At 44.1% G+C, this 18,013-nt stretch overlaps 1 protein-coding gene across 2 annotated transcripts in view; it reads right to left on the bottom strand.

Annotated features, from left to right (window-relative positions):
* KCNAB1 (potassium voltage-gated channel subfamily A regulatory beta subunit 1) overlaps positions 1-18,013 on the bottom strand; it is a 193,516-nt gene that overhangs the window by 45,669 nt on the left and 129,834 nt on the right. For both annotated transcript variants that reach the window (XM_083504447.1, XM_083504448.1), the window contains exon 3: positions 4,019-4,056. In XM_083504447.1, the coding sequence (XP_083360573.1) occupies positions 4,019-4,056 (38 nt within the window). The remainder of the gene's footprint in view (positions 1-4,018; positions 4,057-18,013) is intronic.

Genomic DNA, 18,013 nt, shown 5'->3' with positions numbered 1-18,013 from the left:
TGTCTTTTTTTTTATACCTTTAGTTAAGGCTTAAAATTGGGTTGTCAGGCCTTTAGTGCATTGATTGATCACATTAAATAAAATTGCCATGTTGCCAAATGTCAATACAGGTGCCTTGTTTAAGGACTCAAAGTAATCTCCTCTTAAGGGAATGTGCTACCATAATGCCCTTGTTGAAGCCTTCATTTTAGTCCATTACTATGTTGGCATAACCAAAGAACTGCATCAGGGGAAAAGCCTCTCAGTCACCTTTTGTGTTTCTGGCCTTTTACCTTATCTGCTGGGGTGGAATCACCAGGAAGACTGCATTGTAATAATGATAAGAATAAAACTATCCGGCTGCGAAAGATTGTGTCTTTGAACTACAGAGGCAAGTTCTCTTTAGAGTGGGTGCCGAAAGCTTGAGTTTGACAAATGTTATGGTTTAATTAGAAATTGCATGTTGGCACCAGGAATAGCCAGACCCAAGTGTATGCTAGGGGTAGTCAGAGATGTGATGGACTCACTGATAAGCCTCTGTAAAAATGCTGGTTAAGTAGGCACACTTCCCGGGTTGTGTGTTGGACATTGTAATCCAAGCCAAATCAGCAAGTGTCAATGAAGTCAGAAAGACTTCTTTGTGAGGTGACCTCCTGGGGTGGGGAGAAACAATTAGGGGGTTCAGAGCATCAAAAGATTAGGTGTTCACACAACATAGGATCAAAGGATGTGAGAATGCAAATGTGAGGCATCTCCCTGTGTTAGAAAAGGAAAGCCTAGCCCTAGAAGCTATGGAGTGTGAGCTAGGAATGATGGAACCAGGAAGCAGAGAGGTTAAGCTGGGATGTTCCCCGCAGAGCAAGAGAGGTTGCAAAGAAGGGATGCTGATGCTCCTACTATGGAATAAGCTGGCGTGTTTTGGGGTGCTGTTGCTGCTGCTAGCCCCTCTGTTGAAGGTTCTAGGTTGCATGTATATGTAAATAAACCATATGTCATAAAGACACTATAGCCTCAATTGTACCAAAAGAAACACAAACCCTGCATGAGCGCCTGAAGTCTCACATACCGCTCAGCTGAGACTGAGGCAATTCATAACAGGTATAAATTAAAAGGATAAGCAGAACAATGGAAGCTCATCCCAAGTGTCCTGTAAAACCAGGAAACAGTTTATAAAATAGCATGGACTTAGTTCAGTAAATTAGCTCATAGGATGGAATCCATTCAATAATTTTTGTAAAGGTGTAAATTTAAATTTGGCAATAATAATAATAATAATAATAATAATAATAATAATAATAATGGCAGCTATATATCTCCAATGCTGCTGCTACAGAGCCTATTAACTACACATTCCCCACTTCTTGTCACCATTATTAGAAATCATTGCGAGGGCTTCTCAGCGGCACAATTTATTTCACCAACACTTGCAGGCACAGTTTCTTTTCTCCATTGCTATGCAGTGCTCTGCCACTCTTCATTTTTGCAGCTGAGCAGGCTTATTTTGGAAAACAACATAGGGCTCTAATCTACATGTGTCCCAAAGGAGACACTGAATAGTGGAGTGAACGCTCCAATGGACTGGAATATTCCCACTATGGGGAACATCTGCCAGAATTTTGCAGGGGTCTTCAAAGTGCTCTTGTAAGTTGCACAGTGTTGAAGTGCCAATGCTCTGATTTAAAAAGAAATAGAGCCTATACATTCTATACATGTGTACTCAGAGGTCCTAGTATGTTCAGTGGGGCCTAGTTCCCACTGTTAAGATTGCAACAACAATGGCAGGAATTGTGCTTAGAGCAAAAAATAAATGACAAATTCCCCTATTCTAAATTCTTTGTTGTGGTTGCTTTTCAGTCCAATACAGGTGAGTTCTGAAGCTGCGCTGATTACTGAGTAGAGCAGTCAGGAGAGGCAGCTGTGTATTGCTTTATTTCAATCACTCATCTAAGTGACCCTCAAAACACAGAACCCACCACCCAAATCTCCAAGGCACTTTAAAGTCTTTGGGAAGCACTGTGTCTCTCAACAGGAGTTGCACCAGGGAGTAAAGTCCAGAATTTACAGTGTGGTGTAGTGGTTAAGAGCGGTAGTCATGTAATCTGGGTAACCGGGTTCGCGTCTCCACTCCTCCACATGCAGCTGCTGGGTGACCTTGGGCCAGTCACACTTCTATGAAGTCTCTCAGCCTCACTCACCTCACAGAGTGTTTGTTGTGGGGGAGGAAGGGAAAGGAGAATGTTAGCCGCTTTGAGACTCCTGAAGGGGAGTGAAAGGCGGGATATCAAATCCAAACTCCTCCTCCTCCTCCTCTTCTTCTTCTTCTTCTTCTTCTTCTTCTTCTTCTTCTTCTTCTTCCTTAATATTTGCCATGTTACAATGAAATACACATGAAAACCCACCCAGCCTTCTTTTTGGGGGGAGTGCTCCTCAAAGAAGGAACTTACCCCTACTAGCCCCCAATTGTTGGACTCATTAATACACACTGCTATTTTTCTTTCAGAGATTTAAGAAGTCACCCAACTAGAAATATACAGTGGTACCTCGGGTTACAGACGCTTCAGGTTACAGACTCCGCTAACCCAGAAGTAGTACCTTGGGTTAAGAACTTTACCTCGGGATGAGAATAGAAATCGTGCAGTGGCAGCGGGAGGCTCCATTAGCTAAAGTGGTACCTCAGGTTAAGAACAGTTTCAGGTTAAGAATGGACCTCCGGAACGAATTAAGTTCTTAACCCGAGGTACCACTGTACTTTGCTCTTTCTGTACCCTGCCTGATGTCCGCCACCACTGCCAGCAAGGCCAGCGGTCAGGAAAGATGGGAGAAACATCTGGAAGCCTGTATATCCCCTATGCTTGCTTTAGTGATACACAGCTGGAATACTGATGGGGCAAGCGCCTTTCATGTGTCCAGCACACCATTTTGAAGTACTGCAGAAGCAGGGCCAGCGTAAGGGATTATGTGAAGGACAGATGGTCCCCTTTCTTGGTGGACAGCAGCCAACTAGATTGGCAGTTACTCTCACTTGTCACACATCTGAAGCAGCAAGCCAGGTTAGGAGGGGCAGGATAAGCTGTGCAGCACACTCAGCTCTGTCCTCTAGCACGTTGCCACCGGCCGAAAGATCTGCTTAGCAACCTCTCCCACCCCGAGCCCAGAAAAGTCCCCTCATAGGTCTTCTCCCTTATAACCTCCCTTCAGCTCATGTTCAAGCAAGAAGGACAAGTCTTAAAACCTGAAGCCTGAAACCCATGTATTTACTAGCTTGGAGTAGCTATCAAATGTCAACAACTTGGACCCTGTTGCCCACCATCAAGGGCCGATGTCATGGAGAGAAAGAGGCCAGTTTTGGCAAGCCAACCTTACAACGCGAATGTAAGAAATGGGCAGCGCAATCCTGCTGAGAGATGTCCCACTGAATTCAATGGGACTCACTCCCAGGAAAAATAATAATCTAGGATTGTAGCCTCTTAACCACTGTTTTAGCATAACATAGAGAACATAGAAAGGTGTGGAGAGGAGTGCAACGAAACAACGAAGATAATACCATGTTATCTGTGTAAACAAACACTACTGGTGATATGTTGCCAGTAGGAGAGGTCTTGTGTTCATAGTAATTTGTAGCTGGTGCCTGAGGTTATCAACTGAGCCCATGTTGGAGCTGAATTGTGAATCAGGTCTGCTAAGCTCACAACTCACACTCCTCACTGCCCTGACCTCAAAATGTATTCTTCATATCCCTGTCAGTGGTCCACAGGTGTCTTTTCTTTTCAGGAACATGTTTAAAAAGGTATTTTAATTGGATCGCAGAGCCATTTAATGCCAGAGGTGCTGTCCATTAAATTCCAGGTTCTGAAAGATGTTCTGAAGTGCATGAAAAGCACAAATCCCTTTTCTTTTATGTATGATCATTCCTTTGCCGGAATGGACTCTGTACATTCTGTCATCTGTGGTTTGCCTTTTAATTAAAAAGACATATAAGAAATAAGACGCAGCCAAATCTCTCCCCCCCCAAGTTGTAGTTAAATGAAACTTTGCTTACCTCATCTGAAATTTGACCTCCAAACGTGACCCACGTCCCTAGGAAGAAACACAGTGATTTGTTACTCTTTAGGGCTTTCCTTTAATATATGAAACACATAATAATTAGGAAACTTTCCCTCAGAGAATCTCCCCAAGCTGATTTGTTCGACGAGCTCTTTCCTAATGAGAACGTACTCCAAGGATGTTGAATGCTTTCAATTTAATTGCCTGACAAGCGACAGTGGCCGGGTTTCCGTTACTTAAACAGCCTTGTCATAGCTAGGTAGGGATTTCTCCTTTCCGAATAGGACATGGATGAAATGTTTCGATAGGAAGAGATTACAGTCAGTCAGTGAATGCACCGCTCCTGTTAGCAATTATGGGTAAGTCAGTATGAAAAAGAGCCCATGGTGCAGCTAGAAGCTAGATTTGATCAGACATCCGCTCCACATGGCAGTTCCCACATTAACTGCTCTGCGCAGAATTTCTGAATAGGCGCAAGTCAAGCTCACTTAATTCAGTTTGCAGCGCAGTCCTCTACATACCTTGTTAGGAGCAAACCCCATTGAGTTCAATGGGGTTTACTCACAGGTGAGAGAGTGCAGAAGCAAGCCTTCCCCTTCATAGCAACCTCTGAATGTTTTGGAGTACAACATCCTTCAGTCCCAGCCAGCACCCAGTCAGCTCCCAAAAGCACATTGAGGTCATGGATGTTGTAGTCTAAAAGGTCAGAAGAAGGTTAAACCACAGAGCCTAGGACTTGCCGATCAGAAGGTCGGCGGTTCGAATCCCCGCGACGGGGTGAGCTCCCGTTGCTCAGTCCCAGCTCCTGCCCACCCAGCAGTTCGAAAGCATGTCAAAGTGCAAATAGATAAATAGGTACCGCTCTGGCAGGAAGGTAAATGGCATTTCCATGCGCTGGTCTGGTTTGCCAGAAGCAGCTTAGTCATGCTGGCCACATTACCTGGAAGCTGTACGCCGGCTCCCTTGGCCAATAAAGTGAGATGAGCGTCGCAACTCCGGAGTCGGTCACGACTGGACCTAATGGTCAGGGGTCCCTTTACCTTTTAAGGATTGAGTCACGGAGCCCTATCGGTCAGTTTATGCGAGTGAAAACTTCAAGAACATACTTGCAGCCGTTACACAGCTGGCTTCTGTATGTGCCGCTAGATCTGCAATCAGCCATTACAGATTAATTTTACTCTGGTAGGTTGGGGGGGGGGAAGAGTATGATCTTGTATCCGATAACTCAGCTAGTAGAGAGAGCAGGATGTCGTGACGATGCATAGTTCCTGCCAGCGCTCATTGCCACCAGCTGTAGAGAGATAATACCCTGGGATTTGAAAAACCCAACTAGAGCTTGGATTATGCATATCATTGCATTGTAGGCAACATTAAACCTATTCAGGCACTGTGGAGAAAAAATATATACGTTGATAAACAGGCAAGGGAGATAAACCCGACAAAGCCCCACGCTCAGGCTTAAGCAATAGAGAAAGATTGAAGTTCTTCATGAGAGCCTCATTCTCTGGCAGGGGCAGCAGGAAGCCAATTGCTGCCTGTTGTGTCTTTCCTGCCCCCCCCCCATAGCTGTCAACTTTTGGATTTGAAAATAAGGGATCAGCAGCCTCACCTGTCCCAGAGACAGTCTACGGCAGTCTTTCTCAACCTGTGGGTCCCCAGATGTTGTTGAACTACAACTCCCATCACCGCTAGCTAGCAAGGCCAGAGCTCAGGAATGATGGGAGTTGTAGTCCAACGACATCTGGGGACCCACAGGTTGAGAACCGCTGGTCTACGGGATATCTAACACTCCGGGGTAGCAGCGGGAAGCAGCAGGAAACGGCGCTGAAATAAGGGAATTTCCTGCAAAAAAGGAAAGGTTGACAGCTATGCCCCCCCCCCCCGCCAGCCACATACTGTACTGTGGTGAAGTCTATGGTGGGGAGTACAGCAATGGTGGATAAACTTGGTGCGGCTTGCCTTTCAGTGAGAACCTACACAATGTGCACTTCCTAAACCATTATGTGAATTGAAACTCAGTTGGTTAGAGCATGGCATTGGTAACATGAAGGTTGCAGGTTCGATCCCCTTATGGCAGAGGTTTTCACCCTTTTTTGAGTCCACGGCTCCTTTGACCAACTGCATTCTTACTGTGGCACCCCTGTGGGGCTCAGGAGCCCAGTTATGCCACCCCTTGCCTGCAGAGCTGGCAACCTCGCACCCTTTTCAAACCCTTGTGGAGTGTTCCCTCAGCTGCTTCTCCTTTCCCCTCTCCTTGGGAGTCCTCTGGGCAGCTGCTGCTGCCATCCCTGGTCTCTGAAGAAGGAGAAGAAGAAGAGTTTGGATTTGATATCCCGCTTTATCACTACCCGAAGGAGTCTCAAAGCGGCTAAGATTCTCCTTTCCCTTCCTCCCTCACAACAAACACTCTGTGAGGTGAGTGGGGCTGAGAGACTTCAGAGAAGTGTGACTAGCCCAAGGTCACCCAGCAGCTGCATGTGGAGGAGCGGAGACACGAACCCGGTTCACCAGGTTATGAGTCTATTGCTCTTAACCACTACACCACACTGGCTTTCCTCCCCTCCCCATCACAAAGAGAGGTCACTGTGGAGCTTATAGCCATGGCTGGTGCAATAAACAGCTGTGCAAGCCTTTGGGAGGCAGAGATGTGAGAGGGCATCAGAGGGAGGGAGGGAAGGAAAGAGGGACAGAGGCCAGGGTTGCCTGCGGCACCCCTGAATATCATTCAAGGCACCCCAGGGTCTCACGGCACACTGGTTCAAAACCACTGCCTCGTGGGACAGCTGCACTTTCCTGCATTGCAAGGGTTTAGACAAGATAATCCTCAGGGTCCCTTCCAACTCTAGAATTCTTTGAAAGACAGCTATTTTCAGAAATTCACATTTCTCTGAATTTTGTGATGCAATTCTCCAACCCATAAAACCCCCCAACATACAAAAGTGTATATGTTAGAATAAAGTGTGCCTAAGAATTGGTGAAAATAACAGCAATGCATTGTAATAGGGAGAAATGCTGTGGGGGGGGGGATATTTTGGGCAAAATTGTATACAAAAATACTGTGTCTTAAGAAAAATGCGTTCTGGAATGTAGATTAATGTTAATGAGGATGTCCTCCCCACAAAAGTTTGCAAACAGATGTGGAAAGGTGGCAAACTGAACTTATGATTGGGAAAAATGAGAAACGGAGAAAAACTGAAATTGACATATGTGATGAGCAGCCGTGTGCAATCAGGGATCTACATTTGGGGGGGGAAGCCTACATGCACAGAGCAGGGTTCCCTTGTGTCCCCCAAATAGTAAATGGGGTGAGGGAAGGTCAGCATAGATGGGGCAGCAGGGGCAGGATCAGCAGACACAGCCCTCTTCTCTCGTCCGCAATATTGCAATCATGTGTGAAGGGGAATACATAGTTAACCTTAATACTAGATGTAACTCTTGCTTCATGGTGTCAAGATGAGTTTTGAGATTTCTGAAACCTCTCATCAAACATTAAGGTCATCATCCACTGAGAAGTTCTGTTGTCTAGGCCCCATGAGAATGATTGAGAGCTGTGCAAGATCACGCAAAGTTCGCAACAGCTAATGGCACAATCATTCTGTTAATCTTTAAAGGTTCTGTGTTTGTTTTCCAGTAATGGATTAACTCAGCAACCTCCCTGGTAGTGAAAAGTGAGTGTGAGAATGATTTTTAAAATGAACATGTGTGCAATGTAGAAGAAATATTATTTTTCTCTGTAGTATTTTTCTAACTTCTCTTTATTATTTTAAATCTGTTTTTGCTCTTTAAAAAGTCCTATCACACACAAAAATCTCTCACCTGGAGCAAGCATTTTGGGGGGGATTTTGACAGTTGGGACAAAGTTGTGCGTTCTGTTGTTCAAGTTTGCCAACCAGTGCCCTAGTCATTTGTTAAGGGGTATCCTTTACAGGTATGCAATATGCTAGTAATTCTCTCACTGTGTGATCTATCTATCTATCTACCGTATTTTTCGTTCCATAAGATGCACTCTTTCCCTCCTAAAAAGTAAGGGGAAATGTGTGTGCATCTTATGGAGCGAATGCAGGCAGGAGGCTCTGCTCAGCACTCCCTTTAAAGAGTTGCGCAGAGCGTGTGTGCGGCTTTGGGGGGCTTTCCCCCGAGGAGGGAGAAGGGACTGACGGGCTGCCCTCTGTCCCTTCCCACACCTCCCGGAAAAGCCAGCAAGAGTCGCTGCCAGGCTCTGCTCAACGCTCCCTTGTAAGGGCTCCCTTTCGTCCCTCATCCCGCTTTGCTGGGAAGCAAAGCGGGAGAAGGGACAGAAGGGTTTAAAGCAAGAAAAGCAAGAGCCATTTGCATGCTCTGCGCAGAATATTTTTTTTCTTGCTTTCCCCCTCTAAAAACTAGGTGCGTCTTATGGTCAGGTGCGTCTTATGGAGCGAAAAATACGGTATCTATCATCTATCTGTCTATCTATCTATCTATCTATCTATCTATCTATCTATCTATCTATCTATCTATCTATCATCTATCTATCTTTCTTTCTATATCTATCTATCTATCTATCTATCTATCTATCTATCTATCTATCATCTATCTATATCTATCTATCTATATCTATCTATCTATCTATCTATCTATCTATCATCTATCATCTATCATATCTATCTATCTATCTATCTATCTATCTATCTATCATCTATCATCTATCATCTATCATCTATCATCTATCTATCATCTATCTATCTATCTATCTATCTATCTATCTATCTATCATCTATCTATCTATCATCTATCTATCTATCTATCTATCTATCTATCTATCTATCTATCATCTATCCATCCACACAACAGTTAACATATATAAAAACCAGTTAAAACAATAGCAGATATATAAAAAAATTTAAAAGATTCATATACAGTTTAAACAGCTCATGTATAAAATCAATTCAAATCCAATACAGATGCCAATTGAGATAAAGATCTTCATTCAGAAGATTTGCTCTGCTCTTGTTCATCAAATATCTAAAGCTGAAAAATACCACAGATGAGTAAGAACTCAAACAGCCTTTGTTTCTGTCACCATCACTTGAGTTTGCACATCATGATGCAGAAGACAGGGTGCTGTAGTGTGAAAAAATGGGAAATTTAAAAATCACCCCATGCTCTTTATCACCTAGTTACTGTGTCACTTTGATTCAATCACAGACACAAAGCAGCCCCAAACATGTCTCGCTCAGAAATGCATGTGTGTTAATATGCGCATTATCAGATAGTCGGAAAGGCTTAATAAAATGAACCCCACCGCCTGACTCCTACCCTGTCCCCCATTTTGATCAAATAATGCTCAGGGCCGGTTGAAGACTTTTTGCCGCCTGAAGCAAAGGACAAGATGGGGCCTCTCTCATTTCAGCACAAAAGCTAACCCAATGGGCAGCTCCATCTTACTTGAACACTGGTGATGGGAGAGTATTCTTCACCAGAGCCAGGCCAGCTCATGTGGCATGCACAGCTCTCTCCTCAAAAAGAGGGGAATGGTTGGAGGGCTCAGGAGCAGCAGCCATGGGGCTGACAGCACAACCTCCAGCATCTGCTACCTGGGGCGATGGCTTCAACTTTACCTAATGGTAGGGCTGGCTGTGATCATGCCCTCCCCAGTCTTTTCAAAAAACAGTAGCTTGACGTTAGAAGGCTGGAAGAAAACCACAGTGCCACTACCTACCTATGACAGCTGCTGCTTACCTGAATGGGCAGGGCACCAAGAGAGGTTGGGGCTTTGTACATGTTGCAGGAATTTATGTATGGGGGGGGGGTTGCCCCTCCAGCCGATATCATGCACATGCAGCCCACTACCAAAATCAGCACAATCACTTTTGTGACTTTTGCGATTTGTCCCTACAAACACTTCATCACAGTTTCTTTCTATCTATTCAAAGGGCCTTTGCTGCACGATACCAAATGTAACAATTCACTGATAAATGTATCTATGTACTGGCTCACTGGGAAAACTTCAGAAATTCATATAGACATGTGAGCTCAGCTACTCAGCAGCCCCTCTGCCTGAGTGATAATTCCTGGCCTCCTGATACCTGAGTGCCAGCCAGGTAGCCATTCCAGAAATAACAAACCCAGATGAAGACAAAAGGGTGTGATTAACGTGGCTGGGAAACAGGGAAATGTAAAGATCTCTTTTGTTACACTTGATGGGTGTTTGGTGGAGGGCAAGGAGAACCATAGGGCAGCAACCAGAATGCTCAGATTACTGCCACCAGACCTCCCCTTTCATGATGTAACCATGGTGTATTAGTGATGTAGTTTGGGGGGGTGTAACATGGGGATTAGCAGCTAATAAAAGTTTGGGTTCTGTTTTGTTTGGGGCTTCCATCTTGTTCCACCTTGTGGCAGGTGGGAGTCCTGTTGCGACAGTCTTCAATAAAGACCAAGCCTACTGGCTGCTGTTTTGCTCTAGTATTCCTGGCTGGTGTCCTTGTTTTTTTTGTCCAAGGGAGCCCTCAGATTTCTCCGTTAACATACACCAGGAGGAGCACAGGATTTGTTCCCCTGGCACACCCATGCAGCCCCAGCCTAGGAAGCCAACAACAAACCTTTACTCCAGATCAAAGCATGACTCCAGAACAAAGCATGATTCTGTACTCACACCTCTTGACACGCCAAGTTACTTGGCTTGCAACTCCTGCGTTCACAAGATGAGGAACAAAGTAGGAGTGATCTGTTCATTGCCAGTATGTCATAAACCATAGTCTACCATGGCATGTGAAAAGAGGCAGCCATAAAATTCCTTGCAGACTCACCAAGCACCTCAGAAAATCTTGGCAAAAACAAAGACCCAAAGAAGATAAAAAATGGAAAAGGAAATATTAGTGGTGTCAACTCACAAAACCAACTAACCTGCCTGGCTAAAATAACAATCCAGGAAAGAAAATCACATTTCAAAGCCTCAATGGTTTTCACTGTTAAATGGGTGAATTAAAATGGTATTGCTAACTTTATGAAGAAACCTTCCGACTGACCTTGTTAAATATCGCTGCACATTTCAAAAGGTTTAGGGTGATTTACTGTTTGGGTGCAGAGGCACAAAGGAAGAACAAGGAAAAAGTAATAATGGGAGCACTTTGTGGATTTAAGATAAGAATGTATGAATAGCAGAATGTATGGTCCTACTGAAGATAGGAGAAGGGGGAAGCAAGTTACCAAAATACCAAAGCATTTGGAGATAAACATGAATGTTGGAAGTATTCTGCACCTGCATGTTCCTGATGGGTACAGTCTCTCTAATGCGTGCTATTTACTCTAGCACTGGAGAAAGGCAGATTCACAATGCTAATATGATTCACTCTGTTAATTCCAATATTCAGCTGCATAGTTAAGCTTTGGAACTTGGGGAAATAGAGTTGATCATTAGTTACATTCTTGAGTAAAACTAGCCTCTCTGTGTATTTTATAAATTTGTCCACGGTCCCCTCATACAAGCCAGTTTGTTGTTGGAACATTTATTTGACCTTTATTTATGCTTATGCATTTTAATTTATTTGTGCATTGACATATGCACGAGGTTGTGCATTAGGTGAAAGCTAGCGTACCATACTGCAGCTAAGAAACTGAGATTTGAGCTACAAACTCCAGCGTTCAAATGTCACCCCTGTAGGGACAGGCAGATCAGTCTATTTCTGGACTGTGTCAGTTTCTCATCTATTGATTCATATACCCAGTCCATCTCATTCCCCCCCCCCCATAAATATATGTATCCTATCTCAATGGGCACATTTCTAAACATATTTTTAAAATCCTAAAATGTACATTTGACACATTTGTGATAATGAACAACCACCAGCAGTTGTGGAGATTGCTAAATGTATGTGAAGCATTTTGAATAAAGCCCTAAACAGCTTTGGCCCTATATACCTGAAGGAGTTTCTCCACACCCATCATTCAGCCCAGACACTGAACTCCAGCTCCGAGGGCCTTCTGGCAAGTTCCCCCATTGTGAGAAGTGAGGTTACAGGGAACCAGGCAGGGGGCCTTCTCGGTAGTGGCGCCCTCCCTGTGGAACACCCTGCCTTCAGATGTCAAGGAAATAAACAACTATCTGACTTTTAGAAGACATCTGAAGACAGCCCTGCCCAAGTGAAGTTTTTAATATTTGATGTCCTATTGTGTTTTAATTTGTTGGAAGCCGCCCAGTGTGGCTGGGGAAACCTAGTCAGATGGGTGGCATATAAACAAACAAACAAACAATCCAGTCACATCAGCTCCCTGGTTTTCTGGGTAGCTTAGCTGGAAGCAATGAAACAGCTGGGGAGTGTGTCTGTGATAAACCCAGCCGAACACTGACTAGAGCCCATTTTAAGGATTTAAGGAGGGTGCCTAAGAAACCATTGACAGGGCTCATGCTCTCCACTTTCAAATATTACTTTCAGGGGCTGCTTCACTGTCCTTGAAATCTCTTGCAATCCTTCGCATTAAGCCATTTCAGCCTTCCAGTAATTTCTCCATTATGATTCTTTCAAAAATGACATGTTACCAAAGCAACCGAGGAAACCTGAAAATGTTTACATGCAAGTGCTTTAAACCTCATAGGCAGAGGTAACTTGTAAACACTGGGAGATGAAAATCCCAAAGCACAAAGAGCCAAGCATATGAGCATATTACTTCCAATTTTTGAATTGCTTTATCTGCTAGTGGAGGAGCTGTCACTTATCTAGGTACCAGGCAGTGAAAACAGATGTTTACTTAGGAACATACAAAGCAGCCAAATGCAGGTATCAAACTATTGGTCCACCTACCACAGTATTGTCTGCTCTGGCTGACAGTGGCATTCCAGAAGTTCCAGAACTACAACTCCCATCATTCTTGTCCATGGACCAAGCTGACTGAGGATGATGGGGGTTGGAGTTCAACAACAACTTGGGACACTGCGGTAGAAATTCTATGGATGCAGGAAATCACTGCAGCTGGGCACCAAACTGCCATTTTATTTCTCATCCACTTGCCTTCTGGAGATTTCTTTCTCAATATTGATAATTACATATTCAGAAATAATGGTAAACCATGGATTGGCAGTGGGAGCACTCCCTCTTCTTCTCATGGGCAAAGGTTAGAAACTTCAGACCTTTTACCATTTGGTTCCAATCTGGCAAAGCTTACACTGAAGTTTGGACTGAGGCTCTACCCACATCGTGGCCTAAAGTACACAGCACTGGGTACTACAGTTTAACACTCACCCTGGGAGCTATAGCTTACCATTCAACTCCCAGCATACATAGAATCATAGAATTGTAGAGTTGGAAGGGGGACCACAAGAGCTATCTAGTCAAAAACCCCTGCAATGCAGGAATCTTTTTGGCTAATGTGGGGCTTGAACCCACAGCTCTGAGATTAAGAGTTTCATGCTTTACCATTGGAACAGACTAAAGTTCCCACAGGATTCTTTATGTGAGGGGAATGATGTGTTTTGAATGTGCTTCGATGGCATGGTGTATATGCAAGCTTATGTCCAGTCTTTATTGAACATTTGTTCTGATTCATTTGTGGGGAGCTTCCATGACGACAAGCATTCATCCTGACCCAACACTTTTTGTGCATTCCCTGGTCACTTTCTTAACTATAAAAACCAGATGATTCTTATTACAGTGGTACCTCGGTTTAAAAACAGCCAGTGTGGTGTAGTGGTTAAAGAGCGGTAGTCTCGTAATCTGGTGAACCGGGTTCGCGCCTCCGCTCCTCCACATGCAGCCGCTGGGTGACCTTGGGCTAGTTACACTTCTCTGAAGTCTCTCAGCCCCACTCACCTCACAGAGTGTTTGTTGTGGGGGAGGAAGGGAAAGGAGAATGTTAGCCGCTTTGAGACTCCTTAAAGGGAGTGAAAGGCGGGATATCAAATCCAAACTACTACTACTACTACTACTACTCCTCCTCCTCCTCTTCTTCTTCTTCTTCTTCTTCTTCTTCTTCTTCTTCTTCTTAAGAACAATTCGGTTTACAAACTCCTCAAAAGTGGAAATAGTGTCCGAGTTTGAGAACTTTACCTCAGTCAAAGAACGGAATCCGAATGGTGGAAGGGCACCGGCGGCGGGAGGCCTCATTAGAGAAAGCATGCCTTGGTTTAAGAATGGTTTCGGTTTAAGAACAGAGTTCCGGAATGGATTAAGTTCGTAAACTGAGATACCACTGTATTTTTTAAAAAAAAACTGCACCTGGATTTGTTGTGCAAAGTGACAAACCTTTAATCCACTTGAATAGCACAAACCTACATTTCCAGTATGTGCCTGAATTCCTCCTGCAAAATACTGACAGCCTGGTAGCAACTTTAATGCGTTTCTCTAATGACTGCCAATTAGACTAAAAACAATCACTTCAGTACTCCTATGAAAACTCTAGAGTATCCCAGCAAATATTGAAGGTTTAATCCTGCATGGTCTATGATTCACCTAAACACTGTCTACTCAAACATGCCCAGTAATTGAGAGATCTATGTAGGTGCCTGGGCTTCCATGCTGCATAGCAATTTGTCTGATTCAACTCAGGGAGAAAGTAACAGCTAACTGTCTCTAGCATGAATTGACTGGAATAACAAACAAAAGCTACCCTAGAATTGTATCACAAAACCGAAAGCAGCAAGTGTGAGAAACCAGGGCAAGAGATAAAATAGCAATTTAAACATCAAAGGAAAAGCTAGAAATATTAATGGATTAAGGATATTGTTTTCCACACACTAGGCATTCCTAAGGGTGGTGGAGCCAGCATGACGGGGGCAAGAGAATAAGGTCATTTCCAACGTTTTTGATCACTTTGTTTCTGGAAGGGTAGACACTATCCTGTGGTGCTGAAGTCTTGGGTAAAATTGCCTCAAAGGTCCTATATTAATTATAAGGATGTGGGTGGTGCTGTGTTCTAAACCACTGAGCCTCTTGGGCCTGCTGATCAGATGGTCAGCGGTTCGAATCCCCATGATGGGGTGAGCTCCCATTGCTCTGTCCCAGCTCCTGCCAACCTAACAGTTCGAAAGCACGCCAGTGCAAGTAGATAAATAGGTACCACTTTGGCAGGGAAGGTTAACGGCGTTTCCATGTGCTCTGGCACTCATCACGGTCCTCAATAGTGGTTTAGTCATGCTGACCACATGACTCGGAAAGCTGCCTGTGGACAAATGCCGGCTCCCTCAGCCTGAAAGCGAGATAAGCGCCACAACCCCATAGTGGCACTCATCGCCTTTGACTGGACTTTACTGTCCAGGGATCCTCTACCTTTTACCTTTACATTAATTATAGCCCCCCCCCTAAAAAACAAAGTACTCATGAGAAGAGAAAACTCCATGGAAAAGACCCTGATGTTGAGAAAGATTGAGGGCACAAGGAGAAGGGGACGACAGAGGACGAGATGGTTGGACAGTGTTCTCGAAACTACCAGCATGAGTTTGACCAAACTGCAGGAGGCAGTGGAAGACAGGAGTGCCTGGCGTGCTCTGGTCCATGGGGTCACAAAGAGTCGGACATGACTAAACGACTAAACAACAACAACTTAAAAAAACTAATAAGAGGATTCTCTCCTCCCTTCTATATCTTGAAACCCTTGAGATGCTGAAATAAGGATATGTCACAGAACAGGGTGCTATCGATTATGTGGATGATCCTGAGTTACATAGATAATTCCTTAGGAACATAGGAAGTTGCCTTATACTGAGTCAGACCATTGCTCCATGTAGCTCATAGAATCATAGAACTGTAGAGTCTTCTAATCCAACCCCCTGCAGGCCAGGAATCTCAACTAAGGCATCCCTTTGCCTTCAATGATGGGAGCCCATCACCTTCCGAGGGTGTCCATTCCACTGCTGAACAGCTCTTACCATCAGAAAGTTCATCCTGATGTTTAGTCAGAATCTCCTTTCTTGTAACTTGAAGCCATGGATTTGGGTTCTGCCTCCAGAGAAGGAGAAAACAAGCTTGCTCCACCTTCCATGTGATAGCCCTTCAGACCTTTGAAGATGGTTATCATATCTGATCTCAGTCTCCTCATACGCAGGCTAAACATACCCAGCTCCTTCAACCATTCCTAATAAGGTTTGGTTTCCAGACCCTTGATCACCCTGGTTGCCCTCCTCTGCATACATTCCAACTTGTCAATACCCTTCTTAAATTGTGGTGCTAAGAACTGGACACGGCATTCCAGGTGTGGCCTGACCAAGGCAGAATAGAGAGGTACTATTACTGCTTCATTGATTTTTTAAAAAAAGAACCCTCTAAGTGGTGTAAAAGTAAAGGTAAAGGTACCCCTGACTGTTAGGTCCAGTCATGGACGACTCTGGGGTTGTGGCACTCATCTTGCTTTACTGGCCAAGGGAGCCGGCATTTGTCCGCAGACAGTTTCCAGGTCATGTGGCCAGCATGACTAAGCTGCTTCTGGCAAAACCAGAGCAGCGCACGGAAACGCTGTTTACCTTCCTGCCGGAGCGGTACCTATTTATCTACTTGCACTTTTTGGCGTGCTTTCGAACTGCTAGGTGGACAGGAGCTGGGAGTTCACCCTGTCGCAGGGATTTGAACCGCTGACCTTCTGATCAGCAAGCCCTAGGCTCTGTGGTTTAGACCACAGTGCCACATGCGTCCTCTTCTAAGTGGTGTACAAATATATAAAACAAAACTTTAAAAAACATTGATTAAAAGCAGTTCAGAACTGGTATTTAAAACATTCAAAAGATTATTAAAATCAACAATAGAGGGAAAAGAGTTAAAACAGATGCAACTTCTATATGTCTGGATAGACCTGCCTAAACGAAAATGTTTTAAGCAAAAATAATTCAGCCAAGGAGCCTACTGGATGCCAATAAGCAGGGAGTTCTGAAGCGTAGGTGCTGCCACACTAAAAAAGATTTCTTAAAAGTGTGAAATAGGTATTATGGGGCACTCATAACAGTGCTGGTTTTGCAGATTGATGTGGCCAAGTGGGGGTATATGGGGCATGTTGATAATCCCATCACTTCAACAATATTCCCCTTCAGTAGGCAGTGGAGCACCATAAAACTGATTCAAGATAACTGTTTGACCATTCAGTGATTGACTGTTGTAATCTGGTGCCAAGCACTCCACGACAGCGCTGTTCAAAAGGGCCACTGCAGTGCCCCCATGTGTGTTCTGCATATGCCCATGTTAACTGCAGCCAAAATGTATGACTCAAGATCTGGAGGTGGAGAGCAGAGTAAGAGCAGTTCATATATACCAGTATACTGAGCTTCTTTGGAACAATTAATGGATTAAGGATTTCCTCTTCCGAGCAGCGAGTGCGGCAAACTGTATCCCCGAATATCAGACTGTTGCAGGCTTGCTGATAAATATGTTGTTACTAAAACGTCTCTGGGCTTAGAAAGTAACCGTAAATATTTGGCATTTGCCAATTGATTGCTAGCTAAAGGGAACCATGAAGGCATTTTAAGTTACGAGCAAGTGAATTGGGGTGGGTTGTGAGGGGAAGATCACATATTCACCTGGACATGTACGAGTCCCCTATTGCCAATTCTTTCTTTCCGTGCATCAAAGGCTCCTTGTCCGCTAGAACTTCTTCCGGAATGTCATTTTTCTAGTAATTGCTATGGCAAGCAGCCATGTGTTTCATTTTCAAAGGGCAAATCAAGTAGAATTGGCCTCTTTAGTTTTACGCTGCTGTATTATATTTTTACATCTCTTAAAACAACAGCAACAAATCTCATGATCTCCCTAATTCTAGATCTTTCAAAAGAAGGGAATGGTCTGCAGGCTGCTTTCCCCGCCCTCCTGTTAAATAAAAATCCACTTGCAATGTCTTACCACAACAGCTTTGTATCTGCCTAAATTGCATGTGTGTGTCTCTCTGTGTGTGCATGTTTTCACATAGCAAAGATATGTATTTGCTAGGCCACATTTGACTATGCACATAGAATAAACAACTCTAGTCCATTGGACTAGATGAGCCTTTGAGGTCCTTCCAACTCTACAGATCTATGATTCTATTCAAATACAGTGGT

Source organism: Podarcis liolepis, assembly GCF_965112155.1.
Source record: "Podarcis liolepis genome assembly, chromosome: 5".
NCBI classification, from domain to species: domain Eukaryota; kingdom Metazoa; phylum Chordata; class Lepidosauria; order Squamata; family Lacertidae; genus Podarcis; species Podarcis liolepis.
The sequence above is the reverse complement of the archived record's forward strand: the minus strand, read 5'-3'. Positions and strand labels throughout refer to the sequence as shown.